At 32.3% G+C, this 22,592-nt stretch overlaps 1 protein-coding gene across 1 annotated transcript; it reads left to right on the top strand.

Moving 5' to 3' along the window:
- The first annotated feature begins 10,451 nt into the window (after positions 1-10,451).
- On the top strand, positions 10,452-11,513 carry LOC129884141 (uncharacterized). Its single transcript, XM_055958489.1, has one exon. It carries the CDS (start codon positions 10,452-10,454, stop codon positions 11,511-11,513), a length of 1,062 nt encoding a protein of 353 aa, XP_055814464.1.
- Positions 11,514-22,592: the final 11,079 nt, after the last annotated feature.

Here is a 22,592-nt window from a genome sequence, read left to right as displayed (position 1 = left end):
AGATAGCCGTCCGTCTTTTAATCACAACTATTTTAACTGTGGAGAGTCGAGTCATATACAAAGGGAGTGACCTCAACCCCGCGGGATAGTTTTAGCACCCCAACAAGCTCGAGCAATGATCCTAGATACTGGAGGGAACAATGGCAAAGAACATCCATAAAAAGGGTGAGGAGGAAATCTGAGAGACTATGGAGGCTGAGGCAGTAGTAGTGCAGGTCAAGGAGTAGTCCATCCAGGTAGGGTGGTGTCCCGTCAAGATGACCAGGCTCAGTTTTATGCATTCCTGGGCAAAACTGAGGTAAAAGCATCTGACGCAGTTATCATAGGTACTATTCTTGTCTTTGACTAGATGACTACTATTTTTATTTGATCCGAGTTCCACTTATTCCTATGTGTCTGTAAGATATGCCTTTGGTTTTGATGCATTGTGTGATATATTAGATGCCCCTTTTTATGTTTTTATCCCTGTTGGAAAGTCAATTATAGTCACCCATGTGTATCGTTCTTATTTTGTTATATTTATGGGATACCAGACTTGGGTTGACTTAGTGATTCTAGACATGATAGATTTTGATGTGATCTTAGGCATGACTTGATTATCCCCCATTTTGTGGTACTTAATTGCAATGCAAATACTATGGCTCTAGAGATCCCGAGAAGGGAAAGGCTAAAGTGGGAAGAGTGTATAATCCTAAGCCAGCTAAGGCATATCCTTTCTCCAGGCTAAAAAATGGTAGGGCAGAGTTGTTTGGCCTATTTGGCCCATATCCGAAATGTGGAAGTAGAGTCTCATTCTATTGAGTCTATCCCAGTAATGTGTGAGTTTTCAGAAGTTTTCCTTTCAGACTTGCCTGGTATGCCTCCTGATCGAGACATAGATTTCTACATTGACTTAGAATCGGGTACCCATCCAATTTTCATTCCTTCCTATCGTATGGATCCGGTGGAGTTAAGAAAGCTTAAGGCTCAGATTCAGAAACTTCTTGACAAGGGGTTCATTTATTCTAGTGTTTCTCCTTGGGGTTCTCGGTGTTGTTTATCAAGAAAAAGATGGTAGTATGATAATGTGCATTGACTACCGACAGTTGAATAAGATCACGATCTGAAATAAATATTTGTTGCCTCGTATTGATGACCTGTTTGACTAGTTACAAGGTGATTTAGTCTTCTCAAAGATTGATCTCACGTCTGGGTATCATCAGTTGAAAATTAAGCCTGAGGATGTGCCCAAAACAACTTTTAGGACCAAGTATGGAAAATATGAATTTTTTGTAATGTCCTTTGGGTTGACCAATGAACTTGCAGCTTTCAAGAGTTTGATAAATGGGATGCTCAAACCATTCCTAGATTCATTCGTGATAGTGTTTATAGATGATATATTGGTGTATTCAAAGAGTGAATAGGAATATACGAATGATCTTCAAATTATGTTGGCTATTTTGGAAAGACAAAAACTATATGTGAAATTGTCTAAGAGTAAATTTTGGCTGCCTTCAGTTTCCTTTTTGGGCCATGTTGTTTTAAATAAGGGGGTAATGGTGGAACCACAGAAGATTGAGGCAATTAACAAATTGGTCTAGGGCCAGCTTTATGATAGAGGTTAGAAGTTTTGTGGACCTGGCTAGTTGCTCTCGCCAGTTCGTAAAAAACTTTGTTTCTATTACTACTCACTTGACCAGGTTGACTAAAAATAAAGTACCATTCGAGTGGACTAACAAGTGTGAAGAGAGATTCCAAAAGCTCAAAACTCTCCTGACCACATCACCAATTTTGACCCTACCAATCGAAGGTAAATATTTCATTATTTACTGTGATACTTCACATTCCAGTTTAGGTGCAGTGTTGATACAGGATAAGAATATTGTAGCATATGCTTCACAAAAATTGAAGGTTCATGAAAGGAACTACCCAACTCGCAAAAATTGAAAGTGCACGTGTTCACCCAAACAGACTTGAATTTGAGATAACGAAGGTGGATGGAATTCCTTAAGGACTATGATGCCACTATCTAGTACCATCCAAGCAAGGCTAATGTGGTAGCAGATGCATTGAGATGGAAGTCGGTGAGCATGGGCAGTTTAGCTTATTTGGGGGCCCTTAAGCGTCTCCTAGATAGAGAAATTCAGGCCTTAAAGGCTAGGTTCATGAAGCTAGGCATCTCAGAAAAAGGTGGGATAATGGTCAGAGTTAATCTAAGGCCCACTTTCATAGAAAAGATCAAGACTAAGCAGTTTAAGGATATATACTTATATGAAATTAGCGGGAATGTGTTGATAGGCAAAGCTCCAGACTCAACACTAGATGCAGGTGGGGTGCTTCATTTTAGAGGAAGGATTTGTGTTTCTTAGGTAAATGGACTAGTTCAAAAGATTCTATTTGAATTTCATGATTTATGATACTCTATTCACGCTGGAGTGACTAACATGTATCAAGACTTGAAACAACTATATTGGTGGTCGGGTATGAAGAGAAATATAGCTGAATATGTAGCCAAGTGTCAGAACTGCCAATAAGTAAAGTATGAGCACCAAAGACCTGCAGATTTGTTGCGAAGAATGTCATTCCTGAATGGAAGTGGGAGAGAATAGTCATGAATTTCATGGTGGGACTTCCTAAGACTTTGGGAAAGCATGACTCTATTTGGGTGGTGGTTGATAGGTTAACGAAGTTATCACATTTTATTCTTGTTAGAGTAGATTAAAATACACAACAGCTGGCCAGAATTTATGTGAAGGAGATAGTAAGACTGCATAGGGTGCCCTTTTCTATCATTTCAGACCATGATACATAGTTCACTTCTAAATTTTGGGATAAATTGTATGAAGAGTTGGGTATTCAACTTACTTTCAGCACATCTTTCCACCCACAGATAGATGGGCGGTCGAAAAAGACTATCCAGGTGCTGGAAGATATGTTGAGTATGTGTTATAGACTTTGGGGGATATTTGAATAAGTTTTTGTCCTTGTGTGAGCTCTCCTCCAACAATAACTACTAGTCTAGTATTGATATGGCACCATTCAAAGACTTGTATGGGAGGGGATACAGATCTCCCATAAGATGATTTGAAGTTGGAGAAATGGAGCCATTGGGGGTAAACTTAGTGAGGGATGCTCAAGATAAGGTAAGAAGCATCCAAGCTAAGCGTTTAGTGGCTCAAAGTCAGCAGAAGGAGTATGCTGATTGAAAAGTAAGGGATATGACATTCGAGGCTGGTGAACAAGTACTTCTAAAAGTGTCACCCATTAAAGGGGTGATGAGATTTGGCAAGAAGGGCAAACTCAATCCTTATTATATTGGCCTTTTTGAAATTTTTGATTGTGTAGGGCTAGTAGCTTCAGTTGGCCTTACTACCTACCTTATCTGGAGTACACCCGGTGTACCATGTGTCTATGCTGAAAAAGTATCATGGGGATGGAGACTATATTATTAAATGAGACTTAGTGTTATTTGACAAGGAACTTCAGTATGAAGAAAATCCAGTTGCAACTCTTGATCGTGACGTCCAAAAATTGAGGAATATATAGATAAACATGGTTAAAGTTCAATGGAAATATCATTCGGTAGAGGAAGCTACTTGGGAGACTGAGAAAGACATGTAAGACAAGTATCCTCAACTGTTCGACGAAACAGGTACTACTTTATCTTTATTTTAGCCTTATTTTTCCTAGTTAGTCACTCGGGAATAAGTGATGGGTAAATTTGTATCTATTGTAACGACATGTCCTCGTCGTCAGAAATAGGCCGATGGGAAAGATTTTGGGCTAGAAAACTGTGTATAGTAACTTTAAAAACTTTTAACCTAGGCCAGATTTGGACAAATTCTGAGTCAGGTGAAGTCTAGGATGATCGTGTGAATGATGGAAGGTCAAATCTATAATTTTATTGGATATTCTGATAGCCAAGATGATACGGAGCATTTATGGCTTTATGAAATCGCATTCGGGCGAGTAAAACTCTTAGAATCGAATTTGGCATGAAGGATATAATTTTAATACATCTTTGGAAGGGGTGTGTTGTGAAATAGGGGCTTGGAGAACAAACTTCGAGCTCACTATTTTTGCCAGAGCGGGACAGTAGTGAAAAAGTCCAGAAATGGTCTTTCTCTACAAAATCAGTTTCTAAAACTTCAAGCGGCGACCTAGGGCAAATTCTACCAATTTTACACGGATTTCCACTCTTAAGATAAGTTTTTTACTCCCTAGATTCATACTTTTACTCTTAGAAATTAAAAAGTATGGGTGGTAATTATTGGGGGAAGGTTTGAACTGAAAATGTATAGTGGGAATTAGCCTTAAGGTAAGGTTAGGATCAGGGGTTGGCCTAGGGTATGAAATTATGTTATATTTCCTGATAGTTGGGACATTGTGTTGATCTTTTATATATATTTACTGTTTTCTAGACCAAGAACGAGAAGAACGAACCCGAAAAGGGAAGGCTCTTGCATTATAAGGTTGTTGAAGCTTGAATTTGAGGTAGATGATGATCTTATTTCCCGCATGTATTTTATATACTTGTTAAATTGCTTCATGATATGCATGTATGTATATGAATAGGGAAACATACTAGATTGTGTGCGAAATGATCACTTGCTGGCCTGTTTGTATGATGAACTTGTTCTTGGCAATATAAATATTATAAATACTGAATATATTTGTGATTGTGATACCTTTGGATTAGGTGTCATATTCTAACATATAATTTGGATTAGGTATCATGTTCCGACACAAAGTTGATTATTTGTAGGTTCCTTGAGAGGACTCTGGTGTGAAGTTATAACATGTGGAAGTTATTGAGTTGTGATATTGTTGAATAATAGTTGAACTTGAGATTGGTTGACTTATTCTATATATATGTATATGCCTATTGTGATGAATTTACTTGTCTATGATCCTCTTACTGGCAACTGCGTGATCCTACCAGTACATCATTGTCTTTGTATACTGATACTACTCTTGCTCTTCCTTTTTGTTGAGTATAAGGCATATTCAGCTGGTTGTGAAGAGACCTCGGTAGGAAGATTAGAAGTTTGTTCAAGGTCCAAGGTGATCTATTCTGTCATGCTATCGTGGACTTTTTCATTAATCTCAATCCTTTTTTCAAGAATCAGATGTTTAGACATTATTTTAATATGTTTGACTTCTGTTTGGGGAGTATTTCTTGTTTTCTAACATTGACACTGGTTAGAGTTTTGGTATGGACGACTTTCAGTTCCTAGGATGTGTTGACTTCCATATTTTTGTAGTTATTAAAATTGTTAGCTGAATTTATGGGAACTCAGTATTATTTTCTGGTTATATTTCTATTTCTACAAGATTTTTAATAATTATTTCTTAAGTTGATAAGCTAGGCTGTAGAAATGGTTTTCCCACTGAAATAAGTATTGTGAGTTTCAATCACAACGGGTCAGAATCGTGACACCTTATATATTCAAACTGCTTTAAAAATCAAGATTTTTTTGAAATTATTGAAAAAATTGAGATAGGATTTAATTAGGTTTAGCACTATGAGATTTATGTAAATTATATAAATATTTTTTCCGACCCCAAAAGTACCCAAAGAGACATTATAGTTATCCGTAGTATATTACACTCTTTTATTATTATTATTATTATTGACTTAAAGTTGGAGTTCCACGAAGGATTGAAGTGAACTTTTGGACAATATAACATTTATTATATTGATGACATCAATTATGACCAATGATTTCTTTTGTGGTGGCTAATTAATTATATTTGTTACATTATTATTTTTGGGGTCCATGAAGGTGATTTTTTTATTTATTTTTCCTCCCAATTTTTTTTAAAAGAACTACCCTCGAGAATAAAAAAAAGAATATACTTGCTTGATTTCCTAGTCTTTAGGAGCTACCCATCACATCTGAAATTAATGACATTAAATTATTGGTGTTATAAAATAAACTAACTTAGTAGTTTAAAAAGAAGGAAAGATAATAAGAGAAAGAGAGAAAGAAGAGAATTCAGTATCTGCGTGTTGTGCATTTAATTGCATAATAGCAGTGACTATTTATAACCACTGCAAATGAAAGAAAATGTAGTAAGTTGAGAAATATATAGGGGACAAATGATGGTGGGGGAAAAAGTAAAAGGAAAAGGGGGAAGGGAAAAGTGACATCCACTTCCCAATTTTACAACACTCCCTCTTGGATGTCCATAAAAAAATAAAAATTTTAGTGAAAGAACAAATACATATAGTTTTTCTGAAAATCCATAAATGTTGTGTCTCGTTAAAACCTTACTAGAAAAAATTCAGTGGAAAAAAAACTAGTGTAGGAAAATGAGTACACACATCTAGTAATACGCCTTGAGTGCTGTCTCCTTAAAAACCTTATCAAAAAAACTCAGTGAGACAAAATCTTGGTTAAGGGAAAAAGAGTACAGCGCGTATTTGACTCTCCTTGATGAAAACTTCATTTGATATTTTGGAGACGACGCATTCCAATCTTATATCTTAGCTTCTCAAAAGTTGATGTTGGTAATGCCTTTGTGAATAAATCTGTAAGATTATCACTCGAACGAACTTGTTGTACATCAATATCACCATTTTTATGGAGATCATATGTGAAGAATAATTTTGGTGAAATATGTTTCGTTCTGTCTCCTTTTATGAAGTCATCTTTCAATTGAGTTATGCACATGACATTGTCTTCGAATATAACTGTGGGTACTTTAACATTATTTTCCAGGCCACATATTTCTTTGATGAACTGTATCATCAATTTCAACCACATACATTCTCTACTTGCTTCATGAATTGCTATTATTTCAGCATGATTTGAATAAATGGCAATAATAGACTACTTTGTGGATCACCATGATATAGTAGTTCCTCCGTGTGTAAATAGATAGCCTGTTTGAGATCGACATTTATGTGGGTCTGATAAATAACCTACATTTGCATAACTAGTAAGGTCTGCACAACCTTTATTAGTATAAAACAAATTTATATCAATAGTACCGTTTAGGTATCGCAAAATATGTTTGATACCGTTCTAATGCCTTCGCGTTGGAGACGAACTATACCTTGCCAGCAAATTAACAGAAAATATTATATCAGGCTTAGTTGCGTTAGCAAGATATATAAGTGCACCAATAGCACTGAGATATGGTACTTCAGGACGAAGAAATTCTTCATCCTTTTTCTAGAGGTCGAAATGGATTTTTATCCACTTCAAGTGAACGAACAATCATTGGAGTACTTAATGTATGTGCTTTGTCCATGTAAAATCATTTTAAAATTTTCTCAGTGTAGGCAGATTGATGGACAAAGACCCTGTCTGCTAAATATTCAATTTGCAGACCTAGATAAAGTTTTTTCTTTCCAAGGTCTTTCATCTCAAATTCTTTCTTTAGATATTCAATCGTCTTTTGAACCTCTTCAGGGATTTCAATGAGATTTTTGTCATCAACATAAACGATGAGTATAACAAACTCTGATTCTGTTTTTTTTAATAAAAACACATGGACAAATGACATCATTTAAATAACCTTTATTTATCAAGTACTCACTAAGGCGATTATACTACATACGCCTTGATTGTTTCAGACCATATAATGATCTTTGCAGTTTCATTGAGTACATCTCTCGAGACTTAGTACATGCTTCAAGCAATTTTAATCCTTCTGGGATTTTCATGTAAATTTCATTATCAAGTGAACCATAAAGGTAAGTTGTAACTACACACATTAGATGTATTTCAAGATTTTTATGTACAATTAGACTGATGAGATATCGAAAAGTTATTCCATCCATAACAGGTAAATATGTTTCTTCATAGTTGACCCTGGGTCTTTAAGAGAATTCTTGTGCAACAAGGCGTGCCTTGTATCTAATAATTTCACTTCTCTCATTTTGTTTTAGCACAAAAACCCATTTATAGCCAACTAGTTTTACACCTTCAGGGGCTTGAACTACAGGTCCAAAAACCTCACATTTAGCAAGTGAGTCTAATTCTGATTGAATTGTCTTTTGTCATTCTTGACAACCACATCTACGTCGACATTCTTCCATGGATTTAGGTTCAAGAGTTTCACTATCTTTCATGAGGTTAATTGCAATATTATATGCAAAAACATTATCCACCATAATTTTTGATCAATCTAAATCTATCTCATCACCGGTAGAACTAATTGAAAGTTCTTCATTCTCTTGAATCTCGGTTCACTGATTTTTTCAGGAATATCAGGATTACTCAAATCTTGACCTTCTTCAAGAGGTTCTTCTGTAGTATCATCTTTATTATTCCTCATACTTCTCTTTATAGGATTTTTATCCTTTGAACCCAATGGTCTACCACGCTTCAGGCATGTTTGGGATTCAGAAGTTATGATACTAATAGATGGTCCTTTGGGGACATCAATCCGGACAGGCATATTTACTGCAGGGATATGTGACTTAGTTATCAGTTTCAAATCAGTAAATGCATCTGACATTTGATTTGCTATTTTATATAAGTGGATGATCTTCTGGACCTCCTGCTCATATGTGCAGGTATGTGGATCAAAATGAGATAGTGATGAAACTTTTCATGCAATTTCTCTTTCGGTTTCCTTTTTCTTTCACCCTAATTGTGGGAAAGTTGTTTCATCAAATCGACAATCTACAAATCGAGCAGTAAATAAGTCTCCTATCAACGGTTCAAGGTAACGAATTATGGAGGGTGAGTCAAATCTAACATATATGCCCAATTTTCGTTGAGGGCCCATCTTTTTACATTGTGATAGTGCTACAGGCACGTATACCGCACAATCAAAAATTCGTACATGGGTTATATTTGGCTCATGACCAAATACTAATTGTGACCAGGGACGGACCCACGTGGTGTTCAAGAGGGTCATCCGAACCCCCTTTGTTAAACAATTACACTTTGTATATAAGATAAATTTTTTAATTTACGTGTATATATTTAACATTGAACCCCCTGAGCATAAGCCAAAGGACTAGCTCAGTGGCAAAGGAGGTTCAATATTTCTCCTTAGATGTCACAGATCGCGTGTTCGAATTAAGACAAACATATTTTTTTTTTCGATTTTAGTTACGTTTTAGGCTTAGTTTTTATCCTCTTTTAAATTAAAAAATGACTTTTTAACATATAATTTTTTTAAAAAAAATTCACTCTTTAATTGAAAAGTCAAGACATAAAAAACCCCTCTTTTTTATTTTCTAGGGATTTTATTTTTTCACTTTCTCTCCCAACTTTTCTCTTCTCTTTCAAATTGAGTGCCTGCTACTGCTGTGTGCTGCTGCTGTGTGCTGTGTGCTGCTGTGTGCTGCCGACTGCCCTGCTGTCCATTCTCCGCCAGTCCGCCGTCCACTTCCTATAAGAGTAAGTTCTTAATTCTTCTTCATTTTTTTTGTTCTTAAAATTTTTAGAAATTTTTTTCAGAAATCTATATGGCTTTGGCTTTGGTATAATGATATTTATTGTCTTATTTATGTGCTCTTAGTCTTTACGATTCAGTTTCAAGATTCAATGAAGAAGTATTTCACCAAAATTTCAAAATCAAGTTTAGCCTCTCAAAGTCATAGTCAATCTAACCAAGAAGAAAATGCTAATCATTCGAACGTATCATTACATTCTTCTCAAGAATTTGATTTGGGTTCTTTAAAGTTTGATCCCGATGAAAGAATCTCAATATTGAACCATCATCTAAATCATCGTGATATTATTAGAAGAGCATACCTTTTAAATGGTCCTTGTCAACCTCGTTTAGCGGTGCATGAGTATCCTTAAATAAATATTTCTGGATCAATATGTCGTTTTAATCATGAATGGTTTGATGATGTATATCATGATTGGTTGGAGTATATTGTTAGTAAAGATGCAGTCTATTGTTTGTATTTTTATCTATTTAAAGACCATAACATTCATCAAGGAGGAGGTGAAGTATTTTCAAGTGTTGGGTTTAAGAGTTGGAATAAAAAGAGTAGTCTTGACAAACATATTGGTCAACCAAATAGCATAGATAATCAATCAAAAAAGAAATGTCAAGATTTATTACGACAACGACAGTCTATTCAATTTTCATTTGAGAGGCAATCTAATCAACTCAAGTATGGATATTGGATTCGCTTAAGTGCTTCGGTTTATGTAGTAAGACTTCTCATAACTCAGGAATTTGGATTTCGAGGTCATGATGAATCTAAATCATCACTTAGTAGGGGTAACTTTCTTGAAATTCTCTTATGGTATGCAAACAAATGTGATAAAATTTGTGATTATATACTAAAAAATGCTCCTTAAAATGATCAAATGACTTCTCCAAAGATTCAAAAAGAAATTGTGAGTGCATGTAAAATAGAGACCGTTAAAGTTATTCTTGATGAATTAAATGGTGATTACTTTGCCTTGCTCGTTGATAAATCCTTTGATGTGTCACGCAAGGAGCAAATGGCTATTGTATTTTGATATATTGATAGAAAGGGATTTGTGATGGAGCGACTTATTGACATTGTTCATGTTCAAGATACTAGTGCTCCATCTCTAAAGGAGGCAATTGTTAATTTACTTGGTCAACATTCTTTGAGTCCATCAAGTGTGCGTGGACAATGTTATGATGGGGCAAGCAATATACAAGGTGAGATCAATGGCCTTAAAATGTTGATTAGTCAAGAAAGTAGATCGGCTCATTCCATCCATTGTTTTGCTCATCAACTTCAACTAACTCTTGTTGGGGTCTCTAAAAAGTGTGTTGAAGTGGAAAAACTTGTAGTATTGGTCTCAAATATTTTAAATGTATTGGGATCATCTTTTAAACATATGGATGAATTACGTGATTCTCAAAAAGAAATAATTAAAGAGGCATTAGATATGGGTGAATTTACAACCGGTAGGGGCTTGAATCAACAACTTGGTCTTTCAAGAGCTTGTGACACTCGTTGGGGATCTCATTATAAATCCTTTAATAATTTTATTATTATGTTTGGCTCTATTCTTGATGTTCTTGAATCACTTGCTTTTGATGCACGAAATTTGGATGAAAGAGCTAAGGCAATGGGACATCTCGAAGCTTGTCGAACATATGAGGTTGCTTTCATGTTGCATTTGATGAGAGATGTTTTAGGAATTACAAATGAGCTTAATAAATGCTTACAAAAAAAGGAGCAAGATATTGCAAATGTCATGCTACTTGTTGAAGTAGCAAAGAGAAGGTTGCAAGTTTTAAGGGATGATGAATGGGACTCTCTTATTGCTAAGGTATCTACATTTTGTATCCAACATGATGTTTTGATACCTAACTTTGATGAGCCATATATTAGCTCTTTAAGATCACGACGAAAGCTTGATAACTATACAATCTCACATCATTATCGTTTTGAAGTGTTTTGCAATATTATTGATTGGCAACTTCAAGAACTTAATAATCATTTTGATGAGATGACTACCGATTTGCTCTATGGAATTGCTTGCTTGAATCCAATTAACTCATTTTTAAGTTTTGACATCAAAAAAGTAATGAAAATGGCGGAATTATATCCAGATGACTTTGATTAATCTAATATGAATGCTCTTAGGAATCAACTTGCAAGTTATATTGTTGATGTTCATGATGTTGATGAAAGGTTCTCCAATATAAATGAGCTTTGTGATCTTTCCAAAAGATTAGTTCAGACAAAGAAACATTTTACTTATCCTTTGGTATTACGTTTAGTGAAACTTGCTCTACTTCTACCAGTTGCCACTGCCTCCGTTGAAAGAGCTTTTTCGACAATGAAGTTTATTAAGAATGACTTGCGGAGCTAAATGAGTGATGATTTTTTTAAGTGGTTGTTTGGTGCCTTATTTAGAAAAAGATGTATTTGATAGTATTTCTAATGATGTTGATAGTATTTCTAATGATTCTATTATAAAGACATTTCAAGATATGAAACCTCGTAGAATACAATTGTAATAGTGTATGTGGTTGAATTTTAATTGCAAAACAATATTTTGATAGGCTTATTCGTATGTTTGGTTTCTTAATCCCCCTTCAAGGTGGTGTAATTATCACTATGTTTTGTAATACATATCAAGATATAATAATTTATATTGTTCAGGGTGTTTTGTATTATTTTGAATCCATTTTATGTCATTTTTTTGTGGAGAAAGAGTGCTTTTATTTTGAGATGGTATTTATTTTAAGTCTTTTTAAATATAAAAGTTTATGTTTGCTCTCCATTTGCACTTTCAGGAGCTAAAGATAATTCAAAAGAAACTGAAAAAATGAAGAAAGACCCCGCTTCTTGCAAAACAGGTATATTTGACCCGATCCATTTATTTATGAATATGATTAGGCGATTAGCGTATTTAATTTTTTTTGAACCCCCTTCGTAAAATTCCTGGTTCCGCCACTAATTGTGACAGAGAGTATTTGTTATAATTTGTCGGTCTGAGACGTACAAGTGCTGCTGCATGTAAGATAGCATGACCCCAAATAATAATTGACAATTTGGTTTTCATTAGTAGAGGTCTTGCTATCAATTATAGGCGCTTAATAAATGAATCTACAAGGCCATTTTGAGTATGAATATAAGAAACAAGATGTTTAATTTTTATTCCAATTAATAAGCAATAATTATCAAAAACTTGGGATATAAATTTTCCAGCACTATCAAGGCAAATAGCCTTAATTGGATAATCTGGAAATTGCACCCTTAATCTTATTATTTGTGCCAACAATTTCGCAAACGCTAGGTTGAGAGATGATAAGAGGCACACATGAGACCATCTTGATGATGCACCTATTATGACCATAAAATATCTAAATAATTAACTAGGTGGATGAATAGGTCCATATATATCTCCATGTATACATTCTAAAAAGCCAGAAGATTCGATGTCAACCTTCAGGGTTGATGGTCTGGCAATTAATTTATCTTGATAACAAACAGCACATAAAAATTCATCAAACGTAAGAATCTTCAGGTTCTTTAACGGATGTCCAGTTGAATTTTCAAGAATTTATCTCATCATTATTGATCCAGGATGACCTATTCGATCATGCCATTGCACAAATATATTTAGATCAGTAAACTTCTGGTTTATGATCAAATGCGCTTCAATTGCACTAATTTTTGCATAATATAGGTCAGACGATAAAGTTGGTAATTTTTTCAAAATAAATTTCTGGCCTGAGACACTCTTGGTTATACCAAGGTGTTCAATATTCATTTCATTTAGTGTCTCAACATGATATCCATTTCTGCGGATATCTTTAAAACTTAACAAGTTTCTTGAGAATTTAGAAGAGAATAGTGCATCTTCTATAACAATCTTTGTCCCCTTAGACAGAAATATAGTAGCTCTTTCGGTGCCTTCAATCTTTTTTAAATTACCATAAATTATAGTAACATTTTCTTTTCTTCTAAGCAAGTTAGAAAAATATTTCTCTTCTTTAAAAATGGCATGAGTCGTTCCACTATCAATCACACAAATATCCTCATGATTAATATTGGTCCAAACAAAATTTGAGGCATAATCATATTTTTCTTCAAAAAGAAATAAAGTAAACATTATAATTAAAACAAAGCTCATTATACAAATTCTATTTATTTACATGAATTAAAAAAATACAAACATATTATTTAGTACAGACAAATAAAAAAAATTATTTAAATATTATCTGGGTTATCGATATTCATATTTTATTCTGAGAAATTAAAGAAATCAACTACATCCAGGTGCATAGGCTCAATATTATTTTTAGAGATAAAATTTGTCTCTGAATTATTTTATGTCCTCTTCAAGGATGCCTGATATAGCTGAACCAGACGTTTTGATGACCAGCAGGTTCGCGACCAGCGCCCTATTCCTCCACATCTATGACATATATTTTCTGAAATTTTCTTTGGTAGAGCTTCGGGCTTTTCACTCTTCTTTTTATACTGTTGATCATTTCTCGGTGCCGGTTGAATATCATGATTATAATTTCTTTTTCGACCACGACTACGAATGGGGACATGGCCTCTTTTTTGTTGGTTATATTTTGTCTGATTCACTTTAGGGAGTGGCAAAGAACTAGCATACCGACTATCATGATTTTTTATTAATAGTTCATTGTGGCATTCAGCAATAAGAAGATGAGAAAGTAATTCAGAATATTTTTAAAAACCATTTTCACGATATTTCTATTGCATGAGCATATTCGCGGGTGGAAATGTGAAGTATATTTTTTTAAGTTTGTCTTGCTTAGTGATTTCTCCTCCGCATAAATTTAACTGAGTTATAATTCTAAACAAGGCAGAATTATATTCAATTATATTTTTAAAATCCATTAATCTCAAATTAAGTCAATCATGACCTGTCTGTGGAAGGATGACCAACTTCAGGTGGTCATATCTTGCTTTTAGATTCTTCCATAGTTTAAGGTTTTTTTTTAATATGAGGTACTGTAATTTTAACCCCTCGTCAAGATGGTGGCGGAGAAATATCATGGCTTTGGCACGGTCTTGACTAGATGTCATATTGTCATCTTTGATGGTGTCTGCGAGACCCATCGATTCTAGGTGTGTTTCGGCATCTAGTGTCATGATGAGTAACCCTTTCCAGATATATCAAGAGCAACAAATTCAAGTTTAGAGATATTCAACATTTTAAGAAAAAAAAATTCTTACCCTTTTGTTACCTTGTTAAAATTGTTCAAAAGTGATGGAGACTCGTGCTGATAACGTGTTATAAAATAAACTAACTTAGTAATTTAATAAGAAGGAAAAATAATAAGAGAAAGAGAGAAAGAAGAGAATTCAGTGTACCTATTAATAACAATAGAGAAATATCCTGTATTACTTCTTTTCTTTTTTTTGAAAGCTACTAAAGATTTAGACATTAATTACATGTCCAAGAATTTTCTAAATATTGAACCTAAATTGTTGGAAATAATCGCAATTGGAATAAAAATTGTGTACCTATTAATAACAATAGAAGTTTACCAGAATCTTTATTGAAGAATTGCTAGTCAAATTAAATTATACTAGGTCTCAAAGTCAAATATCTCACAAACTGGAAGTCCTGTTATTATATGTTTGATATTATTAAAGTTTCTGAGAGAAAGTAAAAATACTTTAATCATTGGAAGAAAAAACATATTTCTTTTTTAAAGAAAAGAAGAAGAAGTTACTGAATCTCCACTTTCACGTTAATAACCATAGAAATTACAAAGCGTGGATAACTTTTTCATATATTTTTTTCTTCTTTTAAACTTTTAACCTTATCTCTCTTATTCTAATCCGGTCGATTGAGTCCACATGGAGCGACCCACAACCCAAACAGAAAATCCAAGCATGTTATCTATTTTTATTTCTTTTTTGGGTGCAAAATCAAAAACAGTGACGGCAAAGACAAATGAGAATTTTTTTTATTTCTATTCATTTACATATTGAGAATCGCAGCACCTTACATTATCATCAGAGAGATAAAAATAAATAGGAAATTAATGTGAGGATAGAAACAATATTTTTTTCTACTAATAGATAAAGTTTGAATATTAAAAAATCGAAAAAATAAAACTCAGCATGGCCCCTTTTTCCCACAATCATGGACATTATGGACCACTTTTACACAAGAAAAAGCATATTGGGTTTTGGTGATATTTCTACATCCATATCCCAATTGTCAATGGGAAAGATTAAATAAATAAATATTGTGGCTGTCAATTGCCTAACATTAATTATTTTAATATAAATATTTGTTTTCCAGGTCTTAATCATATTGTTGTAATTCATACTACAATACAAGCCAATAAGACTAAGTCCTAGAATTGAGACTTGAGGATTAAGGACTAAGGTAAAGAGAATAGGAAGGACGGCATATTGTGAAAGAATCTAATCAGTCAATTCAAATTCGTAAGGTAATGAATAGAGTGGCTCAAGATAATTTAAAGACAAGTTGGATGTAGAGAATAAATATATTGAGGACATGTAGATTAACGTTGTAGAGGTAAATATGATCTTTTTGAGAATATATGGGTAAATATGATTTTAAAGTTGGAGAAAAAGAGCAAATATATTGAGGACCTGATAATTTAACATTATAGAGGTAAATATGACATTTTTTAAACGGTAAAGGCAAATTTGAACCTAAATTTGAAAGAAAAGGGCAAAACATGTTTAAAAAATATAACGAATGACAATATAACTTATTTATGATATTACAAGGATAAATATGACAATTTCCTCAAAAGTAATTATGCAAATGGGCTTATCAAAGTTAGGCACGTGAGTGCAAGGTGAAAGAGTTCAAATATCTGACCCAAAAACTTAAGGCAATGCATATAACAGGCAGAGACAATATAAAATCATTCAATAAACCTTATAAAATACAAAAAAGACAAATATAAATTCTCTAACATGTACCCCTTCTATTTCAAATAAAATGATTTGAGGATTTAGATTTCGAGAATACATCTAAAATTTTGTATGTATTTAGATATCAATCTAAATGTATATGTCTCTTATTTGTTTGGATGCTTTTTATTTATTATATTGTATTGTAAATTTAAATATAGTGTTTATTTTGATTGTTATTTAAATTTATTATATCGTATCGTTAAATTCATCATTAGGTAAAGATAAAAAGTTTCATTTTGTGTGACGATCGATTTGATGTGATCGCATCGTTACCTTAATCTTTTTCTTCTCATTTTATCTCTATTTATTATTTACTAATCATATTTTATCCTTTATCCTACTTTTTATAGTAAGTCTACCTCAACTTTTTTTTATAAGTTTATTCTTCAAATTATTAATATATGACATTATATAATAACAGAAAATAATACAATTTCTTTAAATACTATATCCATTATAATAATATAGTATATAATATTATAAAATGATACGTAACAATCATCATTTCGGACAGTGTGTAAAAATTGATTATTACAAAAAGATTGGAGGATGTAAAATGGCTTTGGCCATCCTTTTTAAAAAAAATTTTAAAAAAAGAGGACAAATAGGAGAGAGCACTCAAAAAAACTTTGGGCTGTCTCCAAAACCATGGGTATCTCCCTCACCAACTTGCAAAACAATTTTTTTTTATATTGGTAAATAAATTATACCTTACGTAATGAAGTTGCACTTTCATCTACTCTATCTCTATCAACTTTATATTTAATTGCTCTTAATTAGTGTTTTTTATTGGTAAATTCTCTCTCAGGTAATGAAATCGCACTTTCATCTACTCTGTCTTTGTCAAATTTTTATTTAATTGTATTAAATTAAGTTAATAATGAAACACAAATTAATTACGGCTCATAACATGCTCTCAGATTCTGTGCTTACTTTCCTACTCCATTCTTTGTTCTGCTTTTTCTTTTAAATAATATACCACTCCATAATAATCATTTCTATAATAATATTTTATTATAATATTGAGCCAGAAAGGAAAAATTACAGGATCCAGTAAATATTAACATATATTTAAATTAAATAACTATAATTTATCTTTTTAAAATTATATGAATACACTTATATTATAAATAGCAAAATCAATTAATATTCCATAATAACTATTTATTTTAATTTTATATATTGATAATCAAATATTAAAATAAAAAAACTAATAATTATGGATCCCTTTTCCACGCACTTATTCCTTCTTCTGCAATTGTGCAGTTTAAAGCTGCCCTATATTTTCCCTTATCTTTTTCTCCTACAACCCTTTCTCTTCCTTTTTCTCGTCGGATCTTCGACCTATCCACCTTCCCTCTCCTCTCTTTATCATCTATATTTAGTTTGAATTGATTTAAAAAAAGAGAAATTAAATGGATCATGTCCTTTTGATATGAGAAATATTTATATAAATGTATTAATGTATCTTATTATTCTAAATACTCAGTTATGCTGAACGTATTAATATATGTTATGTAATCTAAATAATATTAGTATACAAGTATTAAATTAAAAATGTTTGACAAATCAAATATCCAAGTATTCAAATGAGTAATAGTTTGATAATAGAATTTTAGTTGAATTTTGTAAAATAATAAGAGAAAACTGAATTTGTTGTCAGACATGAAAGTATCAATGTATTTCAATATATATAAATATCTTATTTAGTCATGTTGTATGCAAACAAAACAAAATTTAGTATACAAGTATTTAAAATCAACAATCTTAGTAAATATGAGTATCATAGAAATTAAACGACTAAATATTTGACACAAAAATATTACTTGAATTAAAAAGTTACACCAATCCTTATTTATGTTAAATAATAATTGTTAATTAATAATGAAAAGTTGAGAGGTTTAAGGGCACGAATATAGGGCATGCATAACAACTTTGCCTTATTTTACTTATTCAAATTAATTTTGCATTAATATATAAATGTTAAAAATAAATATACACGGATATTTTCTGTTTAAGAACATGAAATTAGGGCCTATCAATTACTTTTCCTTATTTACTGCCTTTGAATTAAGTTTGTATTAAATGTATAAATTTAAAAAATAAAAAAACTTATACAAGAATACAACGATTTAATGATACAAAATGCAATTATTTTTAGTAAATATATAATTTATAGCTATTCAAATTCAATAACCCTAAAATTATAGCTATTTCTGTAAGTTTCACAATAATTAAATAATAAAAATATGTTCTCTCTAACAGTGACAGAAGGTTTTGAGATTAAATCTCATATCATATATTTTTAGGAATAATTTTTTTATATTATATTATATTGCATATTTTTTTTATAATAGTAGCATTTTATCATGACAGTTGAAAAATATCAAAACAAATAATGATATTTTTACAGAGAGACCAATTTGACTCTATTAATTGGACGATTTGATAGTTCTTTCAAAACGACTATATAAAAATTATGTTAGGCCTACGAAGCCAAAAGAAAGCATTACTTAAAAAATTAAAGGAAAAAGAAGAAGATATGTACTTGTTTAATTCTTCTCCTCAACATTATTTACCACCAAAAGAGTATGGTATAATAGTAGTGATCGAGAATCATATTTAAGGTCTTTAAGTTTAAATGTTTGCCAAAGTGAAAAAATATTAAATAATTTCTATCTATATGCTTAAATTTTAGAATAGTGTTACTCGATATATGTGCACAAAAAATGTAATAGATATTGGATAAGATAATCAAGTTACGTAATATATAATAGTCGAACAATCTAAAATCATAAATTGTTAAATAAATAAATATTTTTATTATTACATAATAATGAATTTAAAAATATGAAAAAATTTAAAAAATAAATATTATATTTAAAATGTCAATACAACGGTACCAATAGGCATCCAGAAAAGGTAGAAGTCTCCATCAACTTTTACAATAACTTAATACTTTATTATCATCATTAATCAAATGACCTAAGTTGAAGTCAGCCAAATAATTAAAGAGAAAATAGAGGCAATGTATCTTCACTTGTCGTGTGGCTTGCGGCAAATAAATCCAAATTTATATAATTGAATCTATGTTATAAAACAAGCTAACTTAATAAATTAATAAGGAGGAAAGAAATAGTAAGAGAAAGAGAGAAAGAGAGAAAGTTGAGAGAATTGAGTGTATCTTTTTCATTGCAGAAAACGAGTGCCTTTTATACGCAAAGCTGAAGGAAAAAAAAATCGTGTGCTACAGTGCAACTACAGTAAAAATGGGTCCCATGGACATCCACTTTATCTATCTTTTTCAACACTCCCTCTTGGATGTTCATGTACAAAAGAAAAATTCTAGTGAAAGAACAAATATTCCGAACACCCATAAATGTTGTGCCTCGTTAAAATCTTATTAAAAAAATCCAGTGGAAAAAAGCCCAATGAAGGGGAAAAAAGTACACACATCTGATAATACACCTTGAGTGCTGTCTCATTAAAAATCTTGCTAGGAAAACCTATAGGGACAAAACCTAGATAAGGAGAAAAGAGTGTAGCGCATATTATACCCCCCCCCCTAATGAAGACATCATTTAATATCTCGAAGATGACGCATTCCAATCTTGTATCTCAATTTCTTAAAGGTTGAAGTTGGCAATGCCTTGGTGAACATATCTGCTAAATTATCACTTGAACGAATTTGTTGAACATCTATTTCACCTTTCTTTTGAAGATCATGGGTAAAGAAGAATTTTGGTGAAATATATTTTGTTCTGTCTCCTTTGATGTATCCTCCCTTTAATTGAGTTATACATGCATCATTGTCTTCATACAATATTGTTGGAGCGTCTCTTGTCAAAGAAAGACCACATGTTTCTTGAATGTGATGATTTATTGATCTTAACTAAATGCATTCTCAACTTGCTTCATGAATGACTATTATCTCTGCATGATTTGAAGAAGTGGCAATCATAGTTTGCTTTATTGAACGTCATGATATAGCTGTACCACCACATGTAAATAAGTAGTTGTCTGCGATCGACCTTTATGGGGATCAGACAAATATCCCGCATCTGCATAACCAATCAATTTTGACGTGGATTCATTTGAGTAAAACAATCCAATATGTGGTCCCTCGGAGGTATCAGAATATATGTTTAATTCCATTCCAGTGTCTTCGGGTTGGAGAAGAATTAAATCTCGCTAACAAGTTTACTGAGAAAGCTATATTTGATCTAGAATTATTGGCAAGATACATTAATGCACCAATTGCACTAAGATATGATATTTTAGCACCAACAAACTCTTCATCATTTTCATGAGGTCGAAATGGATCTTTATTAATATCAAGAGATCTCACAACCATCGGGGTACTCAGTGGGTGTGCTTTATCCATGTAAAATCTCCTTAAATTATTTTTTATATATGTTGATTGATGGGCAAATATCTCATTTGCAAAATGTTCAATTTGCAGACCAAGACAAAATTTTGTTTTTCCAAGATTTTTTATTTCAAGTTTCCTTTTTAGACATTTTATTGTCTTTGAAAGTTCTTCAGGAGTTCCGATAATATTCAAATCATCAACATATACGGCTATTATGATAAATTCAGATCCAGACCTTTTCATAAAGATACAAGGGCAAATTGGATCATTTTTGTATCCTTCTTTTAGCAAATATTTGCTAAGACGATTGTACCACATTCACCCTAATTGTTTCATCCTGTATAAAGATTTTTAAAGTTTTATTGAACAAGTTTCTCGAGAATCTTTATATATTTTAGGCATTTTAAATCCTTCAGGAATTTTCATAAAAAAATCGTTATCTAGAGAACCATATAAATAGGCAGTAACGATATCCATCAGATGCATGCCAAGTTATTTATGAACTGCCAAATTTATAAGATACTTGAAAGTGATTGCATTCACCACAGGAGAATATGTTTCCATATAATCAATATCAGCTCTTTGCAAAAATTCTTGTGTCATAAGTCGTGCTTTATATCTTACGACTTCATTTTTCTCATTTCGTTTTCGCACAAAGACTCATTTGTACCCCACTAATTTTATACCTTCAGGTGTTCGGATTATCGGTTCGAAAACTTTGCGTTTTTCAAGCAAAGCTAATTCAACTTGAATTGCATCTTTCCATTTTGGCCAATCATTCTTTTGTCTATATTCATCGACAGATTTTGGTTCAAGATCTCCATTTTGTTGCATTATTTCAATAGCAACATTATAAGTAAAACTATTGTTGATAATTACATTATTTTGGTTCCATATTTTTTCTGATGAGATATAATTTATTTAAATTTATTTATCATTTTCAGGCGCCTTAACCTCTTCCAAGGTCTTATCAATTGTTATGTCTCCTCGCTCTTCTTGATTAGGTTATTTCATATCATGACCATCTTGAGATGTGAACTCACCAGCATTGGTCTAGCAATTAATCCTCATAAGCATTGGTCTAGCAATTAATTATAAACGTTTAATCAATGATTTCGCTAAACCATTTTGAGTATGACTATGAGCAACCTGATGCTCAACTGTTATCCCAGCGGAGAAACAATAATCATTAAATATCTGAGATGTGAACTCACCAGTATTATCAAGACAAATTATCTTTATTGCATAATCTGAAAATTGTGCTCTTAACTTAATTATTTGAGCAAGTAATCTAGCAAGTTCCATATTACGAGTTGATAATAAGCATACATGTGACCATCTTGTAGATGCATCTACTAAATCATATAATATTTAAATGGTCTACATGATGGGTGAATGGGCCCACATATATCACCCTGTATACGCTCTAAAAATGATGGGGATTCAATTCCCACTTTGATTACTCATGGTCTAGTAATCAATTTGCCTTGAGGACATGCAGCACAAGAGAATTCTTTAAATTGAAGAATCTTTTGGTTCTTCAAAGAGTGTCCATGTGAACTCTCAATTATTTTGCGCATCATATTAGAACTAGAATGGGCCAACCGGTCATGCCAAATAATAAAATCATTTGAGTTAGTAAATATTTGATTTATTATGACATGTGTTTCAACCATGCTAATACTTGTGAAGTATAAGTCGGATGAAAGAACGGGTAACTTTTCAATTATAAATGTTTTGCCCGACATCATTGTTGTAATGTAAAGATATTCATTCTTTTCATCATTTGTAGTTTCAATATGATAACCATTTTGACGAATGTCTTTGAAACTTAATAAGTTTCTTTGAGACTTACTACAATATAATGTTTCATTAATT

This window comes from Solanum dulcamara, chromosome 4 (assembly GCF_947179165.1).
Source record: "Solanum dulcamara chromosome 4, daSolDulc1.2, whole genome shotgun sequence".
Taxonomy (NCBI): Eukaryota; Viridiplantae; Streptophyta; class Magnoliopsida; order Solanales; family Solanaceae; genus Solanum; species Solanum dulcamara.
The sequence above is the reverse complement of the archived record's forward strand: the minus strand, read 5'-3'. Positions and strand labels throughout refer to the sequence as shown.